Raw genomic sequence first — 24,873 nt, 5'->3', positions numbered from 1 at the left:
TTACCCTGTGTGATAATACCCTGCATCAAGCAAGCTATAGAATTTCACCCAGCAATTCCTGCATGGAGTCTGTGTCTTCTGACCGAGGCAAAGCACATCTTGACTGGACAGACTGTAGTGATGGAAACCCCATACTTCCCCCGTTTCCCTTGGCCCAAGTAAATTGGCCAGATATTCAGAACCTTTTCACTGGCTTTCACGAGCTCTCAATCAAACATGTGAGCAGTGGGAATGAGCACTCTCTGGAGCTTACAGGGCTGAACTAGGCTTCAGCAGCAGTTGTATAGAGACTGAAGTCAGTGTGGAGAACAGGAGGTGTATGAGAAGGATGTCCTCAAGCAAGTCTGTGAAGATAGCAGTAAGAAGCAGCACAGCTCCTATGCAGTCATTAAAAATATGTGCCTCTTATCTGCACAAGAATGACGAATTCAGAAGGAAGTCAAATTGGAGCAGGGGAGTTTAAAGAAGGATGCACATGGTTTCTAGTCTCTGGTCAGAAAAGCTAATGTGGATCCTTGGATTTATAGCCATGTGCAGTATTAATGACATGGCAATATTTCAGGCTGTTCTGACGGACATTTTTCAACACTAAGTAGAAAACTTGCAGATGGTTCAGAAAAGAGCCATAGAGTGATTTGAAGTTTGGAAAGTCTGCCCCACTGTGAGAGACATAAGGAGCTCAATTTATTTATCTTTCTGAAAAGGAGATAAGAGGTGATTTGTTCATGATATGGAAGGACTTACATCAGGAGAAGATCTCTGGCAGGATAAAGTTCTTTAATCTAGCAGACAAGCCATAACAAGAACCTGTGATTGGAAGGTGAAACCAGCTAATGTGAAGTGGAAATAGAAGTACAGGTTGCTACCAGAGCGGTCTTTAGTCACTGAAGCAAGTCTCTGAGGAAAGTGATGGATTTGAAATCATGTGAAGTTATCTGCTAATACTAGGTCTCCTTTAAAAGATGTAGTCTAATTCAACTGTTAGTTACAGGATCGGATAGTGGAATTATGGGGTGAAATTTTCTGGTCTATGCTGCACAGGAGGTCAGACTAGCGATCACAACAGTCCCCTTGAGGTTTGCAATTTGTTCATAAGTAAAAGTTTGACAGGAGGTACTTTGCAGTGCCTTTCCCCTGTGTATCATGCTCTGCCTCCTAAAACTGCCTTGCAACAGCAGCAGAATCTGATTTTCCTTCTCCCTCCATCGGATTCTCTTCTCCTTTCACTGTGAGACCAGAGCATTAAAAGAATTTGGTATGTTTTTTAGTTCTTGCTTTGAGCATATTCAGAAATGAACATCATAAAAACACCATATAAAACCAACAGCTTTCTTGTTATTGCTGTTTAGTCAAATATTATTCACTGGCCAATCTTTTTGCCAAAGAAACTGTTGATATGAAAGACACCTTAAAGCCTTATGTAATACCCAATTAAAATATTCACTTCAAACCAATTCCAGGTTCTTTTCAATTCTTGTGAAAATAATAACAATTCTAGGAGAGAAAGAATTGAGGAGAGCTTGCTTTGATACTATTAGTTTGCACTGTGGTTTTGTTTTATGGACAGAAGATGATCTTTTGTGCCTAGAAACTGGAAAAGCTTGGTGATAAAAGCCAGATGTGATTGTGCTAGGAGAATAAGTTATGTTATAAGTTATAATATTTTAATACAGCAGTCGAGGGAATTGGGCAGATGGATGCAAGCAGCATATTTAACACAACATAAGGTGCATTTCGGAAGCAAAGAGCTGGAGGACCCCAACGGGAAGGCTTTATGTTGTAAAGAGAGTATAGGTACAGGGAATAATCATACATATACAAAATGTTGAACTTTGCTTTCACTGAAGTTAGTAGTAGCTTTGCCATTGAAGTGGGAGAATGATAGGATCTTTCCAAGATCTGAAAATGGAACTAGAGCTATATCCCTATATATCATTATTATGGTCTACTGTTTGCATGTCCTCTGCTGATTGAGAATTCCCTCTGGTCCCAGCTTTGGCAGCCTCTGGAAAGGGAACTGGTGGTGCAGTGCATTTAGTGAGCATGGATTGATTTCTGACATGTATAAACCTCTTCACATGTTTGTTTTTCAGAGCCTAATTTTATTGCTGCCTATGACATTGGTTTGTTCACCTACTTCTTCTTCCGAGAGAATGCAGTAGAACATGATTGTGGGAAAACAGTTTATTCTCGTGTGGCTAGAGTTTGCAAAAATGACATCGGGGGCAGATTTTTGCTGGAGGACACATGGACAACTTTCATGAAGGCCAGACTGAACTGCTCCCGGGCTGGAGAAATCCCTTTCTATTACAACGAATTGCAAAGCACCTTCTACCTTCCTGAGCAAGACCTGATCTATGGTGTCTTCACCACTAATGTGTAAGTTGTACTAGTTTTTCTGCCCTTTTTCTATCTCTGGCACTCTAATCCTAAGAGTACCCTCATTTCTTAGGCAGTCTGGACAGTCCTTTCCTGGAAGATCCTTTGGTTGAAGAGCAGCAATAGATGAATCTGTGTTACCTGTTGTGGCCTTAGTACAGTGTTTTTAACCCCTGTCTCATAGATTTCTGGAGGCTTATAGAGTCCATAACAGATGACAAGAATGGAGTTTTAGGGTAACTTAACTTGATAAAAGCTTGGGCTGCTATAGTCTTCTGATGTTTTGTAGTGGCAGTGCTACTTGTGTAGTTGAGAGAGCTAGTATCAGAGAAAGTCCATAGGAAAAAAAAAAATCAGCCTAACAGCCTGGGTGCTCTTACTGCATGGTCGCATGAACACTGGTGCTGTTTCAAGGGCTAGACAGGTAGGTGTGCTCAGAAAAGAGGGACCGAAAGGAGAAAGGTGAATAGGATTGCAGTGGCCAGTGCTGAAATCAACATAAGCTGCTATGGAAAGCCACTTTGTAGAAGCAAGAACAGGCTACCCAGCAGTTGACACTACTGAGTGGCTCTCTACCTCTGCTACAAGCCTTTTCTGGTCCACAAATCAAAAGCAGTGTTGAACTTCCGAGGGGAAGGCATGCATTCTGAAACTTCATAATCACCATTTCTTGGCTTGATATTGAAAAAAAACTTATAATTGAAATGATTTAGTGTAGCTGTGAAGGCAGAAAGGAGGAGTTAATTAAAAAATATATTAAAAAACTCATAATGTATACTTTTAAGTCAGGAAAACTCAAATAAGTTTTTCTCTAAAGCCCAAGGCTAAGATGATAAGTTTCAAGCTATAACCAGTCTGTCTGATATTGAGTTTCAATAATATATGTTCTCTAGGGTGGGTGTTATTCTGATATATGAACTAGAGAATGAAACTTTGAGTTAGTTAGTAGACATGACAAACACTCAGCTTGAGCTTGAGCTCTAGACCTTCCAATCACAAAACATCAGCCCCAGCTTCTTATACTAAAGCACTGCTGGGAGTTTCACTATTAGAGTCAACAGAGCCAAAATATTATTCTCACTCTGTAAATGCCAAGAAGTAAATGGGTGTTTTGGCCACCCTCATCCATCTTCCGTGTTTTATTTTTGCACTATCATTGCCAACGTTGTCAAAAGTCAACCAATAGAGGAGCAACTAGCACGGATAAACATGATTGGGGGCCTCCACTGTGGACTTTTCAGAAAATCTGTCCTGGATTTAAGAGGAACATGAATCACTCTTTATAAACATTTGGAGGATGTTAGCCAAGCTGCATTAAAAGGAAAACTGCCTGCAACTTTGGGCTTATGAAATGGCACTTTTTATCAGGAAGGACTTCTGTGCCCACTGCAATAATGTTTCATCCATCCATTTGTTGATTGATCCAGCCAAGGCCAGAAGCTGGAAATGAGAATAAAATGATTAACGGATTTACTACATTTATCAACTTTATATAATTTGTGCAATAGGAGAGGGAAGGTGTAGGCTGGCAAAGATTGGAATAGTTGTGTTCTGCTGTATTTGTGTCCCAGGTGGGCTAAAACATGGTGGGGGTTGTGCCTCTCTCCTTTGGATTATACTTAAATCAATCTTCTTGCGCTACGGGTGCTTGTTCCCTCTGTAGCTTCTGAGGACAATATTATCTGTGGCGTTTGTGTAATTGAAGAGATGAGTTATTGATAATAGCTGAAGTTAGATCAAGTAGCATTTTGGGTCTACAACATGATGTTCTTTCAAGAGTTCAAAGCGAAAATGTTCCAATTTGTCATCTGACTAGAGAAATAATGGTAATTATTCTTTTAACTTCCACTGAGACTTATATCATGTTGCATGAGCTCTGCATACCAAAGAGGGCTGATGTATGCTCCTGTCTGAGCACCTTCATAATGGAAAACCAATGCCCCACAAAAGTATGATTGTGTGTATACCTTTATAAATATATTTATTTTTGAAGGCTCATGTTTAGTGAGGTTAAGGTCACCTTATAACAAAGGAATGTTAATCTGTGTCATACTTGGTTGTGGAAACTCTCACAGGTAGATTTATTTCTCGTTGTATTATGTCCAGCAAAGTCAGTGGGAAAGATTGCTTTCTGGGGGGGAGGAAGCTACTCATGAAATACTTAAGAAGCTTTTGTTAAAGTTTTGCTTTGAGGTCACTGAGGCTGCATTAAAACCTTCTTGCACTTAACCCTTTTCCTAAACCACCTCATTAATTGTAGGAAGCTGTGAGTGAAAATAAAGGAGATGATCATACTTAACGTCAGTGCAATACAGGGGCAGGCGCACAAATTAGTGTCACTGGTTGGAGATTAGGATCAACCTTGTATTGAGAAATATATGAGGCGTCAGATAATATTATTTCTTGGAAAAGATCTCTCCTTTTTCCTTTAGCACCAACATAGGGCCGTATGGTAGAATCTTTAACAAGGCTCTATAAAAATCTTTTTTTTTTTTTTTAAAAAAAAAAGAACATTTTATTTAGGCTAGTTTTGGGGAGTGGCTCTTTCTTTGCCTTTTTCTTTTTCTTTTTTGTTTCCCATGTGTGCCTCAAGGCATTTTGCTTGTCATCCATCATTAGCTTTGTCTTAAGAGCTGCCTCTCCTGACGCAAGCAGAAGTGGAGACCGTGTCGCCTGCCGGCACTTCGGCAAGTTCAGAGGGACTTGCAAGGGGGAAGGCAAAACAAGAACTTCTTCCTTATCTCATATAGCTCTAAAGAAATGTGGTGTGGAAGAGTCAGTCCTCCTGCTTTCCTGCCTGTGGTGGTGGAGCAGAGCTTTTTGTGTGTGTGAGAGAGGGTAATTACTAGTCCAGTAAAAAAGATTTGTTCTTTGCAGAGATTTCTTTAATTAGCAGCAAGATACGGACATCAAGGCCTGGGTTATTTAAAAGGCCCCGTGACTAGTGAATCTCTCTGTAGCCCTATTTTTAGGTTTATTTTGATATCGCTCCCTCCAATTGCTGTTCTTTCCCTTTGAAAGAGAGGGAGAGGAGGGGGCTGGAAGCAGGTCTTGCATTTCAGGTTAACACTTAGCAAATGCCCCTCTCTGAGCCTGACCCTGTGAGATGCCAGCACCCAAGCGGGGCAGCGCAGGCCCAATGGCGCGCGAGCGGCCTAGTGTCCCTAGGAGCGATTCCTTCCAGACGGGCCTTCCTGCGGCGGTGGCCGCCCTGCGCACGGGGAGCGGGGAGCAGCCTGCCCGGGATGGATGCCCTCCCCGAGGGGATCACAACGGCAGAGCTCTGATCACGGGGAGCCGAGGAGCCCACGGGTCTGCGCGACGCTCGCGCGTGCCGAGCTGCTGCAGCAGGGAGGCCGCTCCACGCTGCTGCTCTGCCGCGCCCTGCGTGGGCGGGTTTGGCCTTGCTGTGGAAGTGCAACTATAAGTAAAAAAAATAAATCCAAGGATGCAGATTTTGCAGCGGAAGATTTCCCAAACCTGTAGAAACTGAATTTCACCTTGAGATGCAACAGGAGACTAAAAATTAGGCTGTTTGTAATCAATCAAGATAGATGGGGTATTAAAAAAATAAATAAATCCAGACACAAATAATCCATGCATATTAAACTGTGCTCACCTTTCAGGTCAGAACTGCTTCCGTGGCCCTTAAATCAGAAACACTTTAAAACAGAGTTTAAAATTCATTCTCAAAATTGTCATGCAATCCATCTGCGTTTTACAATTTATTTATTTATTTTTCCTCTCTATGCGATTAGTATCACTGTACTTCTACCTAGCAATTTACATGTATTTTATTTGAGTAGAGTTTGATATGTGTTATGATGGAAATGTCAGTGGTCTAATGATTAAATTGATTTTTTTCTTCCCTTTTCCAGAAACAGCATAGCTGCCTCAGCAGTGTGTGCCTTCAATCTGAGTGCCATTACTCAGGCATTTAATGGCCCTTTCCGTTACCAAGAGAACCCAAGATCAGCCTGGCTGCCAACACTAAACCCCATCCCCAATTTCCAGGTACAACTGCTGCCCTGTGTTTACTTTGCTTCTTTTTATGTTGTCTGTCATTTCACTGGGTTGATTTGTGTGGGGTTCATTTTTCCACCTAGATCCATGGAACAGATAAATGATATTCCTCCACAATTAGGAAGATTTAAGTCTGTCAAATTCCTTGCCGTATGTTATTATTGCACTCAGGTGCTTTATGTGGTGCACAGCAAAAATAGAACATTTTTTATGGATAACATGGATGTTCAGAGTTTTTATAATAATTAAGAGTTTAAAATACCTGCTAGCCAGAGATAATGTTGTAGGTAACAAGACTGGGAGAAAAGGTTTGCTCAGGATATGCCACTGAACACCCTGCCCCTCAAAAAGCCTTATATACTGCTTTCTGAAAGAACCAGTACTGACCTATGGTGGGAACCATGTTAGGCTAGATGGACCCAAATCCTGATGCACTGGAAGAAATTTGTTGTTGTTAATTTTATATCCTGACACATGAACCTCAAGAACGTGATCCTTACAAGCAGACATGCAGTCACCTCTCCACCAAAACCTGCGGATCCAAGGATTGGAAGCTGAGCATGGACAAAATCAGACTAGAATAGAGACAACCTTTTATTTTGCTAACAAGTTAGCCATTGGGGCTGTGTAAGGATGTGATGAATTTTCTGTCACTTACTAAGTCCCCTAAGGCTACAAATGTTTCAGTCCAAGATGGATATCTTTCCAAGACAGACACATAACTCAGCCAGAAGTTATGGCTGTGTTGCAGGAGTAGCCGGTGGAAACTTGTGTTCTCTGTTATGCAAGAGATTACCCTGTGGTTCCTTTTGGCCTTTAAAATCTTTGTCTTTATGAATGAGCAAGTTTTCAGGGTTCTGTGTGCAAATGTATGGAAATACTTCAGGCCTTCAGATTCAGTCAGTGCAGTGCAGGGTATGTGTGTGACCAGTCCAGCAAACCTAAGTCCTCTGAAGCATTAGCCTGTTTTACAGCTCAGGCCCTTCCTACCTGGAAAACCTAGAGAAGACAGATTCTCCTTCCTGTCCTTGCTCCCCCGCAAGTGAATCCTTTCAGGCCAACTGTGTGGATCTGGCTCTCTCTTACCAGTGCAAAGGTGCTGAGGCTGCCTGGAAATGCCATCTGCCCTCAAGCTGGTGATGTGAGGGACCTTCCAAAAAGGACTCTGCAGTGAGCTTAAAATCACTGCAAGACCAGATGGGCTGCAGATCCACTCTGCAGGCAACCATGTGCTTGGGTTCCTGCTGAGGATCCTCACCCCTCACTTCCCTGATGGCACCTGAGTGGGGACTTATGCCCCTACAAGATGGGACAAGCCTGGACTTCAGGTCACTCCCTCAACTAAGTGCAGTCAGAGCCAAGAAATGAAGCCTCATTGAAGGCGCAGCATGCCAAATGCTGCCTGGCTTTTCTTGAATTTGGAAGAAATATTAAGGTTCTTTGAGAATCAAGGACTTTCTGTCTCTAGCTGGGCCAACCCGGGAGGAACAAAAAAAGGACTTTGGAAAGAATTTCCATGTAGTGAAAATTATCAGATGAAATGTGGATTGTAAAGATTGCAGTAGCAAGATGAAAGAAAAGGGTCAGGGGAAAATAAAGAAAGTAAAAGGTGGTATGTGGCAGACAAAAGGAAGATTGCAAGAAGAGATTAAGATACTTTCAAGTATATGAGGAACAAGGGGTCAGTGAAGGGCCTTTGGAGATGACAAAGGTAATTTAGTGACAGAAGAGGCAGATATTGCAAAAAATTGGATTAATTTTTTTGCCTCAGTGTTCACAAAGGAAGATGAGGGAAAAATGCCAGAAATATATAGATGGTTTTTTCTTGCAGAGAAAGGAGAAATACAGAAGAATATAGAGGATCAGGGTAATGCAGTTAATCAGGAAATTAGACCAAAACAAAATAAAAGCAAACCACAGGGATGCTGTGTCAGCACATGGGCTGCCAATAGGCCAAAAGGATTATCTGTGACTTGATGAGCAGAGAAAGCAAAACTAACAGTGATGTGCTGGCCACCCGTACTCTTCTTCAGTGATGTTCTGGAAATGAAAAGAAGTGGGGAGAAAAGCACCCAAAGAAAGACAGACAGTAGCAGAAATCAGAGGGAGAATAGGGAAGAGGCAGCAGAAGAGAGAGAGATATAAACCCCTCAGAACTTGGGATCGTGCAGTCATGAAATAAAAAAAGAAAAACTTTTCATTAAAAAAAATCTGAACATATCAGAGGACAAGTCATAAAACCACTTTCATTCCCCTGACGTGTGTACTCAGGAAGATGCCAAGGGTGATGAGCAAATTGCCGTGTTTGTAGGTCATGTGGATCAGCACCACACTGTTCAGCCACTTCAAATAAGCCCCCAGATGCTGATAATGCATTTTGCACGAAACAAGTTGCACATAACCATGTCAAATATGTTTGTTGCTGAAATAAGTTAAAGGCTTGACAAATTTAGGAGTTAGTACATTTGTTAGGTTCTGTATTTACTCTGTAAGTGTGAGCTCAATTCCTTTGAACTCGTTTTATGTCAGTGTAAGAGCAGATCTGCATGGTGCATCTTGGAAAAATAGACACGCTGCAGAGAGCTGCCTTGATGCCTCTTGGGTGTACATGATATTGGAAGTGCTGCGAATTAACATCCTCGTTTGCAATGCTCTAATCCTCTCCAAGGAAAGCCCAAGTAGCTGGACCCCAAATGAAGAAAAAAAAACATTTTAGAAAGAAATGTGTCTAGTGAAATGTTTGAGGTGTAAACATCAGTTAAGGACAAGTAAGGTTGTCACCTGGACTGAGTATGGGAGTGGGCAAGAGTTCTGCTGTTCACTCATTGCCTTGGGTGAGATAAAAAAAAAAAAATAATCACCAAATTTTCTTCTGGAGTAGTCGCACCTCAGGTCACCCACTGATACGTGAGGCTGGATGCACAGGGGTTGATCTGCTGTTCTCTGTGAAGATGGAGAGCTGCATGTGGGGAGGGGACACTTACTGTGTAAGCGTGTAAGTGTAACTTGTCTTTGTCAAGATAATCCAAAAAAGGTCTGTTTAGAAGAACACATGAGAGAAAAACAGTGTGGTAAGCTAACTTTGATGCAAAATCAACCTTTTTTTTTCAGTATTTTTCCTTTTTTAGTCTCAGGTTTTAGTCTCAGGTTTTGTGCCTTATACAGAGTGAGATGCCACACAGAGTCAGAAGATTATCTGAAAGACTTCAAGGATTTGTAGCCACAAAAACTTCATTCCACTGCTAGCTTTAAATCTTTCTTTCTACTAGTGCCTTTAATTCTTTCTTTTTCTCCCTCAATTAGTTAATCCCTTTTGACCTTCTGCTGGCATTCTGCCTCCAGGGTGTATCACAAAGGAATTAGGCACCACAGCCCTAGTCAGTGGACCAGTTGGGAGAAATGTTTTCATGAAGTGGGCTGCTGCCAGAGCTAGCAGGCTCCTATCCAGGCTTTTCACATGAAGGGCTTAACCCTTGGAACCTCCCACAAGCCCACCAGCCCAGGGAATCAATAGGGAATAGGTTTCTGGAAGAATTTCAGGGTTTGTTTGAATGGAGAGATGATCCAGGTGCTGAAGTTGCATCTTCTGTGTCTAGTGCGGGACTCTGAACGACGATGGCCCCAATGAGAACCTGACGGAGAGGATCCTGCAGGATGCGCAGCGCTTGTTCCTGATGAACGACGTGGTGCAGCCGGTCACTGTAGATCCATATGTGACTCAGGACAGCATTCGATTTTCCAAGCTGGTGGTTGATATTGTTCAGGGGAAGGATACTCTCTACCACGTGATGTATATTGGGACAGGTAAGATCACGAGGGCTTAAGAAAGTTCTCTCCACTTGTTCATAGAAAGAGCAGCCCTGAGAGCCTAGTTGTGCCATTGGTACACAGTTGTCATTCAGTATCATTTTGGTACAAAACCTCATGGAAGTTACTTTACCTGAATAATTCAGAAACAGGATGGAGACAAAATCCGAGGTGGGCAGGCCATAAATCTAAAAAGGCCATAAATGTTTAAAGACAATTTTATGAAAAAAGTTTCAATTAATCAGGCTATGTATAATGGGAGAGGAATGAAGGAGCTGAAATGCTCCGGGGTCTTGTGCATGCAAGTGACCTCACTGTGCTACGACATCACCATCCCTCTGTCACCAATAATAATACTTAAAATTCAGGCTTGCTGCAAGGTTTTGGTACTTTCTCTCTTTGCACCTCCATGTGCCTACTGGTGTGGACTCCCAGGTACTTTTGGGGATGCATTATAATATAATGCAGATGAGGAAGCTGAGACTAGTGCCTTTCTGAGGCAGCATAGTGAAGTAGGGGAAGAGTTAAGCCTTTGAACTGAGACTCTGATTTCTACTGCCATCCTCTGATTAGCAGGACACACCACCTCTTCTGATACCTTGGATAAATGAAAGATGCTGAAGAAGGACAAAGTGTTATAAATGGTTGTCTTAGCCCATATTCATGCTAATGATTGAAGTTAAATTAAATATTTTGATTAATCAAAGCATATGGCCAGCCTCATGGGTATAATGTTTTTATCCTCTATTGCAGAAGCCTTGACTTTAGAATAAGATGGATTGCCTGTGTAAGTGTTAGCTGAATCTCACATCAGAATGCAGAGTCACTATCTCATTCTCGTATTACCACCTTCCAGGACTGGGTCGTAATTTATCTGACTTTTACCACCACTTACTGGGAAAGTGATGGTTTCTGATGTGTTTTAGTAACTTTGCCACTGTGCGAGGCTCCATGGGTGCTGGTTGTGATGAAAGGACTTGGATGGGAGTATGACTCGGTTCTGCCATTTTTAGATATCGACGCTTTCTGCGAGGTGTCCCATCACAAAGCCAGGAAAGAAGGCTGGGATTTGAGCTGTATTTGCTTCCTCCCTCAGACTATTTGTGTGCTCTAGCCTCGTCTTCTCATTCACATTTGCTTTCTAGTCCTGGTTAGTGGTAACTGGAGAATAAGTTCTGTTGGATTTCAAATTTTTAAAGCATTCAAATGTTTAAGTAGAGGCAACCCTGAACAGGAAGCCCAAATCTGAGACAAACCAAGCCTAAAGTCGGGTCTTAATCTTGTGCCAGTCTTTAAGGCCCTTTCAAGTGTAAGAAAAGCCGACCCTGCCGCTGTAAACAGAAAGATTAAATTTGGGAGCCATTGGTACAACTAGACCTGTTTGGGGGTTTTAATGGAAAAAAATGATTGGTCGCCCCCCTTTCCCTGGCGGAAATCCCCCACAGTTTATCAAACTCTTAAACTTTTTAGTCAAGAGCACTGTGAACACTAAAATATATCTTTTTTCTATGTGTGTACTGCTCGTGCCATAAAATCCCTGTGTCAAGTTGGCAGCATTGCTTCTGCCAGGAAGAGAAGCAGTTCAGTCCTTGACCCATGCTGTCATTCTGGTGGCCTCTGAGATTGCCAGCGGGGCCGCTGCATTTCATGTCACTTGTCATCAGAAGTGAATCCGATCTGCTCCATAAACCAAAGGAAATACAGACTCAAAGCTCCAGAAATGATCCCTACTATGTCAGATCACCTGTACAATTCTCTGGTAACAGGACAAAGCTCTTTTTTTGCCTCAGTACTCCAACTGGGAAATACTTCCAGGAACTCATTCTGCAGATGATTCGCATCCTTCTGCTTTCTGACTGCAGTGTATTCACAGCCGCTTTGTGTAATGTCTGGGAATGGTTTAAGGATTGTGCCTCTGTAGCCAGGGCTTTACATACCAGAGGAGGCAGACGTATTTTAGAAATGACACAGAAGTAGGTTTAAAGTAGCTGTGTAAAGATGACATTAATACTGAAGTCTTTGTGCCTGTATGAAATTAAGTCAATGTCTCCAAGATTTACCCGTGTTTTGTTTCTTGTTTCATTAGAGTATGGGACCATCTTGAAAGCACTTTCTACCACTAATAGGAGCCTGAGGAGTTGTTATTTAGAGGAAATGCAGATTCTCCCTGACGGACAACAGGAACCAATCAAGAGTCTCCAAATCCTGCACAGCGACAGGTCGCTCTTTGTGGGTTTAAATAATGGAGTGCTAAAAATTCCTCTGGAGAGATGCTCCATGTACAGAACAGAAGGGTAAGCAAATTTACAGCTCTCATATATTCCACTTCAACTTGAAAAGAAAAGCACCAGGGAAACATATTCTACTGTGGTTCACTTTAAAATGTCTTCTCATTACCACCAGACAGAAGACTTTGGGAAGCAATGAGAATAAGCAATATTTTTTCATAAATATTATTAATTAGTCCTTAGATTAATCAGATATCAATTGTAAACCTACGAAAGAAAGACTTGCAGTATTAATATCCATGTCTGGATTGCAGCTTTTGGAAAGGATCGGGAAAAAAAGAAAACTTTTTAATTGTCAGTCCTGGCACCAGGCGTGTGTTCCACGCAGCAATGAGTGCAGAAATATTCAGTATTCAAACATATGTGCCCTTTCCAGCAGGTGAAACAGTATGATACCAAATGATTGAGACATGCATTCAAATGATCTCCCTAAGTACACAGTGGGTCTGCTGGGGGTAATTGCTTGTTTACATCCGTGAAACAGCTCCTCCCTCGCCACTCCTGCCTTTGCATTGCTTTCTTTGAGCAGTTTTTTGTCTGAAATTGATTTCTCTGACAAAACGAAGGAATTTGTTAGCAGTGTCTCCCTCTGCCATGGCCTACTGCAAAATGCCCCTGTTCCTATTGTCAAGAAGCCTGATACAGAAAATGTCACCGTCATTTTATTTTCAACAAGTAGAGTTTATCTGTAAGCTCGTACTAGTCATGTGTGTCTAAATTTAAAAATGCCAGCTCTTTCTATTTTTGCTGAACCTCTTAATTATCCCTCTCAGAAAACATACCTCAGTCTACTGCAAGTTTGACTCAAGCGTTTTCATGTGTGAAGGTTTAGCTGCATATACAGAGAGGCTGACACAGAGAATCACAGCTGGAAAATGCCATCCCAGCCTTAGCCCTTAAAAGCAGAGATTTAAAACGGCAGAACATAACAGCTGTCCTCTTCAGGCTGTCCTGGAGAATTTCAGTTTGAGAATATTTATGTGTGTATACATATATATGATCCAATTTCAAGAGCTCCAAGTTTTTTTTTTTTTTTCCTTTTCCTAATCTCAAATTCAACTTTCCAATAATTTATAGATCGTGTCTCCATTTCAGCCTGTGCAAGTACTTTCTATGACACTTCCATTAAAACTTGAATGGTGGAGATTGGCTCGACTAAGACACAGGGACAAGCGAGGGTGAAGCAGCAGTGCTGGAGGGCAGAGTCTAGCTCTGAAGAGGCCCCAACCCTCGCCACTGACTCAGTGCAGGACACTTCTGGGCAATTTAAGTTGGTCACTGGGCTATAGCAAAGTGTGTGGGAGGTTGGCGTTTGGTGAATTTGGGTGCTGGCCAGTTGGTGAATCTGTGCTGATTGTAGTGGGTCCTCTGCCCCACAGCTGAGTTTCATAGAGGGACTGGACATCTGAGGGGGGGAAAAAGAAGGAAACTTCAGAAAGCTGAGGAAGGCTGTTGTTTATCTTCTGAGAAGCCTAAATTTTGTAGGAAAGTTTTCAGTGGCAAATTTTGGAAACCCTTTTTCCCTGTTGGCATCCAGGCTGTGTAGGTGACAAGTCAACTTGGCTTCCTTTGTGTTTCTTTCAATGCCGAACTGTATCGGGAGGGATGTTTTAATTTCCGCCGGTGCATTCCACCTGGCACTTCTCCTGGGCGGTGATTTATTGCTTAGTGCTGCGCCGATGTTTAATACATGCCAATATACAGCCACCACGGCACGGAGGACTCCCACCCCTGCGACACTTCTTTGTCACGCTGTGACTTCTTGACTGGCTTCCCTGAAAAGCTCCAATTTCAGCAATTTTTATAATCTAATCGTTCTGATGGGGGCTCAGGCAGCTTTGAGGTGCTGGGGAATTCGTGCCTCCTGGGCAGGAATACCGCAACGCTGTTTGTTTTCCTTGGCTCTGCCTCCTGCTATCAGGAAACTTTACAGCCTTTTACAGCCCAGGGGCTGATGTGGCTTCGTGATTGCTGGCTTAGGATTCCTGCCCTCATCCTGCCTTCTCCCTGGACTATCACATATCGAGGGAAAACTAATCCTGGCGTTGATCCCCTCCAGTGCTCCCTGTTGCTGTGTTGCTTTAAAACCATGGGCCATATTCCCAGGGCTCTGAGTTGGGGCAGAGGAAGACGCAGCAGGGAAGGGAAGAGATGGCAAGGGAAAAACGGTTCTGCCAGCTCCTTTACTGTTTGTTTATTGACACGGCACCAATTGAGTTCTTAAATGGAGACTGGTAACTCAGCCCCGCATCTTGATGTGGTTCGTTGACCCGAGATGTTTCTGGGGGTCTGCGCAGCGCTTTGTGTGTGCCCACTGACCTGTCTCAATGCGGCTTTTCAACACAGTCCGGCGCAGCAGCAGGGCAATGGGAAGACATCTGTAATGTCAGCTGCCCAAATTTACAGGCTGGGCTTGGCTGCAGGCTCTTTGCCTTGTGCATGTGTTTTCCTACTGTGCTTTAAAGCACACTTCCCCACTCGCACTGGGAGAGTTTTAGGAAGATGTCCAATGTGAGGCAAGCCTACAAGCCCTTTGAACGTGCAGAGTGTTTTGAAGGCTGCTTTGCTGGGTGGTAGCTTGGCCGTGCTTGCTGCTGGGTTTTGCATGGCTTTGAAATCTTTTCAACCTCCCTGCAATTTTCAAATGAGCTGGGATTTCTACCTCAAGTTGCCCCCAAGCTTTGGGGAGGGATATGTGGAGAGTCAGCATTGCAGCTTTTCCACTGACATCCCCCGTGTCTGTAGAATGTGCCCGAACAAAAACCTGGGTCTGAATTTTGGAGGGGGTGAGGACTTCGGATATGGACCATTACACCCAGGTGGAGCCTATCTGTCAGGATAGCTTAATAATTGTCTTAAAGGGTAGGGTTAAATTACTCATTTTAAGAAGGACAGTCAAGCAGGGAGGAGTTGCCTGTGCTTTGGAGCCTGTGGGGAGAGGCAGACCCTCTCGCACGCGGCTGTGGCCGCCCCCATTCCCTGCCGGCTCTCGTGTTCCCTGCCTACGGAGTTGCTAACGAGCGAGGCTGAGGTTGAGCTGTCCTACGTGGCCTAAATCCAGGCGTGCATCCCCTCCGGCCGCGTTGCTTAATGCAGAGATAGCAGAAATGACTCAGCTGACAAGGCCTCTTCTCTGCTGACTTGCAAAGCGCGAGGGATGCAGCTTACCTCTAAATAGCTCTGGGCCAGGGATCAGACAACTGAGTGCCTGTGGGTAAGTCCTGAAGTGGCCCCAGGGGCTCTTAAGGTCAGGAGCTGCAGTAACAAAGCACAGAGGGTTTTGGTACTTCTTTGTTTGTTTGTTTGCCTTCCAAAGTACAAAATCTGAAAACTACAAATATAGTTTCTATACCACTTCCACACCGTATTTTAAGGGAAATATCTGAGTTATTGCATGGTGGAATATTTTAGTTGTTATTGGTTGCTGCAATTCTTCCTCTGTTTTGGGGTTTTTTTTCTGATTATAAGGTGCAAAATCCTCTGTAACAGAGGAGCAAAACACTTGAATTTAGTGGTGTAAAGCCAGAGTTGTTAAAGGACTACCAGATTTCAGGAAAGAAAGTTTTAGGGAACTTAATCAGAGGAATAATACAGCATGGGAAGGTCTAAAAATTCCCCAGTGTTAGGAAAGGAGGGACTAGAGTACAGGCTGGAAATCCTCTGCCTTCCTCATCAAAATGCCTGTAGCTCCTCCAAAGACAACCAAGTAGCTCATGGTGGTGGGTAAAACTATGGGAAAGAAAATGGTAGGGGAACTATGGGGAGGAAACCAAGGAAAGACCGTTCAGTGGAGCCCAGCAGTCAACAGATCATTTAGGTGACCCTGATGGTAAAACAGTTCAGCAACGACCCTGAAAATCCAGCCACCTCTTCTCAGCTAAGGCTGTTGAAAATCTGGAGTACATTTTTGGAAATCTTCATGAGAGTTTAAAAAATTTTCCAGCACGCTGAGCATCCTTTCAAAAAAGTTGTTGAGAGGATAAAGGCAAATGGAAAGGTAAGAGCCTGCAAAAGGTTGTAAAGCTTCATCATCTGTTTCCATCTGCTCTAGCTGATATGGGCTCTCCAAGATTAAGGGAATTAGCTAATTATTTTGCCACTAATTTGGAAAGCTTTGAGAGACTTTATAGGCAGAAAGAGGAGTCCTCAGCCCAACCTTTTGTCATCCATAGTCTCCAATAAAAAAGCATAATAAATCACTAAACATCTGGTTTGACATTCCGGTTCCAGTTAGGTAAATAGCAAGACTCCCACTAACAGCAAATGAAGATATCAAGCAAAACCATGTTCACTAAAGCTCCTAAAAAGAATAAAGTTTGGTAGATAAAATGGATTTGTGTTCTTTAAATAGAAGTACAGAATTATACCATTTCCTCTATCCAGAGAAAACTCATTTGCATGTACTGTAGCAGGCAATTACTCCCATCTTGTTTAATGTAGCTGCTTATATATGAAAGCTAAGCTCATCTATACTGTTTATGAAATTTGGATTTGAGGTTCAAGGGAATGAAACAGGTGTGAGATATCTGGATTTTAGCGTATTTGGATTTAGCATATGAAGAGTCTGGGAAAGGAATGTGTCTGTATTTCTAAAACTGAAGGGGGCAAAAAGGAGGAGGGCAGGGTGAGCAGTAATGCAGTGAACAGGGGCATGTTTCCAGTAAGATGCCAGAGAGGCTGGTTTTCAATCTCATCTTATTTGGCATTATCTTTAATAGCATGGAAGAAAGAAAATGGGATACTTTGTAGATAGTACTTAAATATGGCAGAAGCACAAATAATAGTGAGGAGAGAAATGCAGTCTGAGGAGGAAAACCAGCAAGAGCCTGGGTTTGAGGAACAAGTGCTGACTGAGAGTGCTGCTCTTTGCATTACTGCAAAACGGAGGACACAGGAGGAAGCAGTGAAAAGGGGCGTTACTCAGAACCAAATGATTTATTATTTTTTCCATTTCTGTTAAACACACCAACCACTAAAAAGCTTGGCATTCCTGTTAACTTGTCCATACACTTTTGGGCTCCCCTCTTAGCTGTGGAGAATGTGAATGTCCTCAAATGAACACGGTGGTACCGTGGCCCGAGTGGGGTTTTGCGGACGCATTGCGCTGGATGCCACGTTGCAGAGCTGTTGGAGCAGGTGCAGGTGACTTCAGACAGAGACAAGTAAAATGAGCACATTGCTCCTGGCTTTTCTCTCCTCACCATCAGGACAACGCGGCTAATTTTGTTTTGGCGAGCTTTGCTGGGAGGGAGAAAAAATGGGGAGAGTTTGAACTTGTGGAGGAGTTTTATTTGCCTCTTAGTTATACAGAATATTGCCCTTGCAACTTTGTTTGCAGGGAGGACCGAGGCGGATTAGAGTATGGATCTTTGTGCCTTTAGACCAGCTCAGATCAATAGTGTCTAAAAGTCATTACCATCTGACACCTGCTTGTGGGCTACGTGAAATTCGTTTCAACGCAGTGGCAACTGCCAGAAAAGCACGTATTTTTCTTGGAATACATAATGCTAGGGTGACATTGATGCTGCTATTACACAAACAAGATTAATAGCTAGAGCTACCAGGGTGCCTCTGGGCAGGTATCCTTTGCCTCTGTCAATTCATGCAATTTGCTGCTCTTACGTCATCAGATTTGTATTCCAAGCAGCAGTCACGTTCGGGGACGTGGCTCCTCGTGCCCAGAGCCTACATCTCACTGCTGCCATGGCTGGTTTGCTGTCATGGCTCAAGATTTCAGACAACAGGTACAGTGTAAAGCGTAAATGTGTCCTTCATGTTGCAGAAACCCAATCTTAATACCAGATGAATATGTTGCTACAGATGTGGTATCAACTTTTTGTTAGGGAATGTGTTGTTTCATGTGTTTGGGGAGAAGGAAGGGTCTGGAGTCAGGGCACATGTGTTGGTTTTGTACTTGTAAGGATCAGGAAAGCAAATAAAATACATATGGCTCACAGAAAGACATAATATTGTACTTAGCTCTATCTAGTGTCTTTTAAATGTCAATTTAGCAAAATAATGTAGACCTATAGGGACACCCTAACATAAAAAGGGATAGGGCTAGATTTCAGGAGTATCCATTTAGTTAAGTAATAATCTCTCTTGCTAAATAGTGGAATTGATATTTCTTGATGGTGTTTTTTTAACTATGTGGGGAAAAAGCAATGGAGAATATATTGAAAGGACCATTGTGTCCCTTATTCAGTGCTGAAGTAATCCTACGCTGGACAGGACAACTGTTAGATTCTCAGAGATGGTACTAGATGGTCTAACACTTATTTGCCTTCTTCAACATGCCTTAATCTAGAAAGACTCTGTCCGGTTAAGTCTGCATCTTGCTGAGCAGAAAATAATTACCCAGAGCTAAACCAGATCCAGCTTTGACAGAGGAGCTGCTTGAATATGGATTGTTCTTTGTAGCTGGCTGACAACTGCAGACTTTTTAGGTTTCTTTATCATTATTCACATCTCTTAAATTTCCTACCTTTGAAGGTGTATTTCCCATCCCAAGGTCCCTCTTTTAGTATAATTTGTGTCCTTAAATCATCAGCAACTTCCAGAGGCTACATACAGCGCCTTGCTCCATCCCTAGCGCTGCATTTGCTCTTGCCTAAACTGCCCTTTCTCCTTGACCCACCTGCCTCGCCAGGTGACAGGAATTTACTTGTCCTCCCAAAAATCTCAGGTCTGCAACCGCGAAGCTGAAATGTGGAAGCAGAGCGCGTGGGCACCTGGCAGCTGCCTTGGGCATGGGCTGGCCGGGGCAGATCCGGGCGGGAATGCTGACGGCGCTGCCTTCTGCAGGGCAGTCACATCCCTGCGGCTGCTCTCCCGTCAGCAGCCCCAAGGGGAAGGTTTACTTAAGGCTCCAAACCTTGCTGATGTCAGAAAATGGCTGTGCTTCACAGACCCGACAAAATACCCCATGCTCAGGAATTCCTTCTGGCTATTCCTTTCATTGGGGCTTTAATAGCATCCAAGTTTTCTTGTGGATGACTGAGCCCATCAGTGGTAGTGAGAGGCCCTCTGTATTTCTGTTTTTATTAGAGGTCAGTTTTGCTTGGCACAGTGACAACAGTTCCTAATAGTGTTTATGGAGCACCACATTCATTTTTTTTTTAATAACCTGCTCTACTGGTGTAAACATAAATCCGGATTTAATCAGACTTTTTCTCAGGTGACATTAATCTTCATATTTGAATAAATGCAATGTTGTTTTATTTTGTGGCTTTTAAAATAAAAATAAACGCCTCTCCAATAAAGAAGTCACTGTTGCTAAAAGATGATGGAATAGTATGTCAGAGGGTAAGAAAGGGAATAGCTTGTTCCATGAATTGCATGAGGCCATAATCTATAAACCACGATCGATTAAAGAGATATTGAAAATGTTAAAGCAGGAGGTGGATACTAATAAGTCAAGGTCCCTGATGTGGAAAGGAAAATAAGGTAAAGCTGCCTATGAAAATAAATGTGTCTGTTCACTGTTCCTTTCAAATATGTTACATGTGTTTGGCCAATTGATGCATTTTAATGTTAGAGGTCATTTTACACCGTAGCTTTAATTTATGCATTCAAAACAAGTCATGTGCAGAGTAGGAGTCACTGATGCTGAGTCTGTGTGGGTGCTAAATTGCACATGTGCAGTTCAGCTCCTCTGCCCTGTGTCCCAAACACCCAGATATCCTTATCCATCCAGATCCACATCTGCTGCAGCCTGCGCAGTGGTGACACCTGACAGCTCTAATGTGCTCTTCCCGAGTAGTGCCCTGCTGCACAAACCACCCCATTAATGCACATGGAATATGTGGCTACTGATCTTGAGGAGAGGGCAGTAACATCTGGCGCAGAATATGTTGTGCTCACCAGCTGAGAAATGAAGTTGCTACTTGACCACTGTCTGACTAAAGCAGCTCAGTTCCACTTGGCTTCTCCTCTCAGTGGGGAAAGATAATGGATTTGCACAGATCGCTAACTCATCTCTGCAGTTTAAATTTTTTAAGGTATCAAAACTATAGGGATTGTTTGAAAGTTTGGTGCTTTTTTTTCCTCTTTATAATCTTATTTTCCTAAGCCATGAACATCCTTTTGATTCTCATTCTTTTCTTTTCATGCCATCTGCCTTCAGGGAAGACAGAAGTCCACTCTTCCTTGCATGGGCTATTGAGGTTGTCAGTAATTATGATTTGGTTGGCTGGAGGCCAATATGATTATTTTGTTTAGTTCATCCTCTCTGTAGGTTAACAGCAAAGGGACAATAAACTAACCTTGTCAGGAAATGTCTGTCTGCTAAACACACCTGCATGCCAGCAACTAGTAGACAGAGCTGAGCAGCCTGCTGCTTGCAAAGTGCTGTGTGCTCAGTGTTAACTTGCCTGCTTGGAGAGTGGAGTGAAGCTGTGTCAGTTCTGAGATCTGGTTCCTCAAAAGGAGCGAGGTGCTGCCTGTCTAGGATGCTGAGACAGGTGGGTTTTGGTTGCTCAATGACTTGCAGGATGAGGCCAATAAATGTTTGCCCTGTCTGAGTGAGTTGATAATGCTGCTAACCCCGTGCCTCTAATGCTCTGAGTGGTGATGCCCTCTGGGTAATTAAAAGTCTGCGTGCAAAATGGGGCTCATCTTCACTGTAGTGAACGTGATGTTCATGGCAGGCTCCAAATTCACTGGCAAAAATGTAAAATCTTCTCCTGGCATGGTGCCATGGTTTTTTAGCAGACACAGTGAGGGAAGGAGTCTTTGGATCTAGACCCCTCTTTTGTAGATCATCACGTCCTGTTGTTCCATTCCAAATTGTATTTGGTCATCAATAAGGAATGAGGGAGAAGCAAATGTAGAGGGGATGAGAGAAGGATGTAGAGAGGATGAGGATGGGAGACCAAGCGCATCCTAATAGATGAGAAAAGCACAGTCCTTTAATCTGAATACTCGAGGTGACTGCTTTGGTACAAAATGACATGTTTGCTTGTCTTCTTTCTGGTAGTAAGAGTGGGAAGAAGCTCCAGTAATTCCTTCTTTCCCTTGGTCTGTCAAAGCCTAATCTCTTCAGTCTGGTTTTATTGATCTGAAGATCTATTTATTAGACAGTGTAAAGCTTTTTATCTGTCAGGGAAGACTGACCAAAAGATGGAGCCGTCTAGACCCAGAAGCGAATTAAAGTCTGATTGAGAAACTTCTGAACTAGAGACATTTAAGCCTTAATGAAGATTTTGAAAGGAGGCATCATTCAGGCTACTGCAAAAAAGTTTCCCAATCCTTGTGTCAGTTAGATTATGAGATTGCTGCTGTCACTTTGCAAGTACCTTGGGACAAGCTTTTGGTTTAGAAAGCAGTTGTGCTTAAGGATCAATCACTATTGTGTGTCTTCGGTCAAGTTCAGCCTCCTTTAAGAGAAAGGAGAAAAAGGTTTAAAAAAGGAGAAGAACAAAAGAAAGGGTAGGTCAGTTGTGATGCCTAGTTTCCAGTGCTGTGGGTGAGCAGTTCCCATATTTGTCTGAGTAGAAGTCACCTTATCTGGTGTTCATCATAGGATGCTGGCCCTCTTTCCCAAAAAAGGTGAAGCTGTAGCTGCTGCCAACAATGTCACACAACTGGAGTTGTAGAGGAGATGGGATCAGGACACAAGGCAAGGCCTGAGCGAGGAGTGTGAAGGAGAGACACCTAACAGAGAATCCTTGAGATTGCACTAGGAGACCTGTTTTAGGCCAATGACCATGTTTTCCATGCCTTGTTCATATTTTAGGAGGGATGAAACTTCCTTCCTGGGAGCGCTGCTCAGCACAAGAAGGGCCCATGCCTCTAAGGTGCTGTCTGGTTCCCCACAGCTGCCTTTGGATTCTCCTCTTCTTCCCGTCCCTATTCCTTTGCATCCATTCCTCAAAGAAATGTGTATATGGATCCAAATATTTGTGCAGCCTCATGCCTTACATTTATCTTCAAGTAGGCCCTTGGGGAATGGGGAAGTAAAAAAGTGCTATGATGTCCCCTCCCCACGTCATGAGTCCTTGGCTTTTCTTGAGGAGATCTTGCAGACAATCAGCATCCTGAAGCAGATTTTTTTTTTTTTCCTGCAAATGCTAATAGTGAAGGTTCAGGATTTTGTAAGCTTCAAATGCTCTATAAACCTCTCTTGAGTCGTAAGTAAGAGTTTCCATTGACTTCAGCAGGCTGTGGATAGTGCCCTGCTTGCAGAGCCGTAATCCTTTGTGATATCCCAGATCACTGCTATAGAAATGATTGCAATAGCCAAAAGCAGCAGGACTTACGGCTCCAGAACAGCAGGCAGCAGGTGAGCTCTTATGAATAAGATCCTATTTTCATGCAAATGTCCTTGGTAAGTGAGAATAAGGAACCAGAGAAAAATACCTTACAAATGGAATTGTTTTTCAATTGAGCGGTTTTGGTGTGTATTCCTTTGTGCCTCAGATAAGACATTTATTGCAAGCCAAAGAACTAAAGTGAATCGCTATTGATAGCAATGCCCTGTCATAACAACTCCGACCTCTTAGATATCCGTCAAGAGGTGTCTCCTGAGGCCTCACTGAATGCATTGCAATTAATAGATGGCCAGAGGGGATCTGAGGGCACAGGCTGTGTGGTATCATCACCTTCTTACTTTGACAAACATGCCACTTTGGGGGATTTTATTAGCTAAGTCATTAGCATTAATACAGCCAGTGTTCCCTACTATGCTCAGGTATGGGCCACCTTCTGGGGTAATTGATTCCCTTTACTTGTATGAATTTTGGTGGGAAATGATTCTGTCATCGGTTCCTTGAGCATTGCCCATCTGTCACTGAGGAAATGGATGTATAGCTTGCCCTGTTGAAGACTGTATATATGGTATAAAATTCTGGCCCTGCTGAGCCAATGGCAGAAGCTCCATTGACTTGGAAACATCAGAATTTCATTCTAGCATGTAAACTCTGTATCTCATTTCACAGTATTTACATAATGCCCCACACGACTTCAGGTCCCCAGGCCTGTGTGGGACTTTTAGGCACTATCATAATATGAAATGATACTTACACATAAACATTTCAATTTATTCAGTGTACTGAGCACAAGGAAATGCTGTGATATCTTTTCATTTTTCACGCTGTCTGATCTACTAAAAATGACAGCACATTTCTGAAGCATTTTGATGCCGGTGTGTGCATGTGTATACACATATATTTGTCTTTGGCGTGTGCTCACTGGTGCGGTTTTATCATTTAATGACATAAATAGGGACATATATTTTAAGGATATTTTAAAGGTACAGTTTAGGGTGGACTTTGAAGTATTCACTTAATAGTTCTGTTACGGTAGTGCACATTGTAATGCTTTTCCTGCTTACAAAAGGGAAAAAAATGAAGCAAATTGTGTGTAAGTAAATACATTTCTCCTTACCCTTAAGTGTATCGCTGTCAGTTGGTGTAATAGGTTTCTTGCCGGAGTGGGCTCTGTATTCTGAAGGGAGGCAGACAGCGTAGCTATTTTGCTTTTAGATTTCGAATGCTTTTGAGGGCTTGCTGTGAGGTGGGGAGAAGTCCTGGTCTTTGATGGCTGCTAAATTACGGAGCGTGCGCTTTGGCAACGCGATGGAGCCGGGGTCCCGTGCGCGCGGCAGAGGCGGCCGGTGGCCACCTCAGCTCTCCGCCAGGCCCGGAGAGCCGGCGTGCGGCCCGGCCGCAGCTCTAAGCGCCGTGTGGGGCTGCTGCCCAGGCCCGGCATGGGGCCCCGCTCCCGGGATGGCCGTCAGGTTCCTTGTGGCCCGTTGACCCTGTGGACTGGCGGCGGCGGCGAGGGGACGGCAGGTTGGGATCCATCGGGTGTGCGGCCAGGGCTCTGCCAGGAGCTGCGTGACACCCGTCACGGCAGTGCCAGCGAAGCGGTCAGCGCCTGACCGGGATATGCTGCAGCCTGCCGAGTGGCTGAGGGCGGCAGCACGGAACATATGGAGATTATTTCCTGAATTTATGCAGCACATGTTTTGCTATAAATTAAATTCAGAGAAAATGTGGAGCGTAGTAGGGTGATGCTCACAACAGCCTGCCCCGTTATGAATCACAACGACCCGCTCTGCTCGCCAGGTGCCCAGCGAAATGATCTCCTGCAGTTGGAAACAAAAGCGTGTACCCAGTGTCAGGGGCTGGAAGCGTGACCAAAGGGCTCTACAACTAAACCAGGGGCTTTTCTTTTTTTTTGCATTGTTTCTTTCTTACTCATTTTTCTCTCCAGAAACCGCAGTTGTGTCCTGAAGTGCCAAGTTACCTCGAGGGTGGGCAGATGCCCTGTTGCCTTCACGGCCTCAGTAACCAGCTCTGTGCTGACCACGCTGAGCGGCTGCTGCAATGTCAAAGGCAGACAGGACCTCTCGGTGCCTGTGGAGGCAGATCCG

The 24,873-nt window shown here is 43.5% G+C and overlaps 1 protein-coding gene across 2 annotated transcripts in view; it reads left to right on the top strand.

Moving 5' to 3' along the window:
* SEMA5B (semaphorin 5B) overlaps nt 1-24,873 on the top strand; it is a 169,074-nt gene that overhangs the window by 106,407 nt on the left and 37,794 nt on the right. For both annotated transcript variants that reach the window (XM_010218544.2, XM_088519576.1), the window contains 4 exons: nt 2,094-2,379; nt 6,258-6,393; nt 9,999-10,206; nt 12,296-12,503. In XM_010218544.2, the coding sequence (XP_010216846.2) occupies nt 2,094-2,379; nt 6,258-6,393; nt 9,999-10,206; nt 12,296-12,503 (838 nt within the window). The remainder of the gene's footprint in view (nt 1-2,093; nt 2,380-6,257; nt 6,394-9,998; nt 10,207-12,295; nt 12,504-24,873) is intronic.

Source organism: Tinamus guttatus, unplaced genomic scaffold, assembly GCF_059628265.1.
Source record: "Tinamus guttatus ecotype Peru unplaced genomic scaffold, ASM5962826v1 Tinamus_guttatus_pri_ptg000060l, whole genome shotgun sequence".
NCBI lineage: Eukaryota > Metazoa > Chordata > Aves > Tinamiformes > Tinamidae > Tinamus > Tinamus guttatus.
The sequence above is the reverse complement of the archived record's forward strand: the minus strand, read 5'-3'. Positions and strand labels throughout refer to the sequence as shown.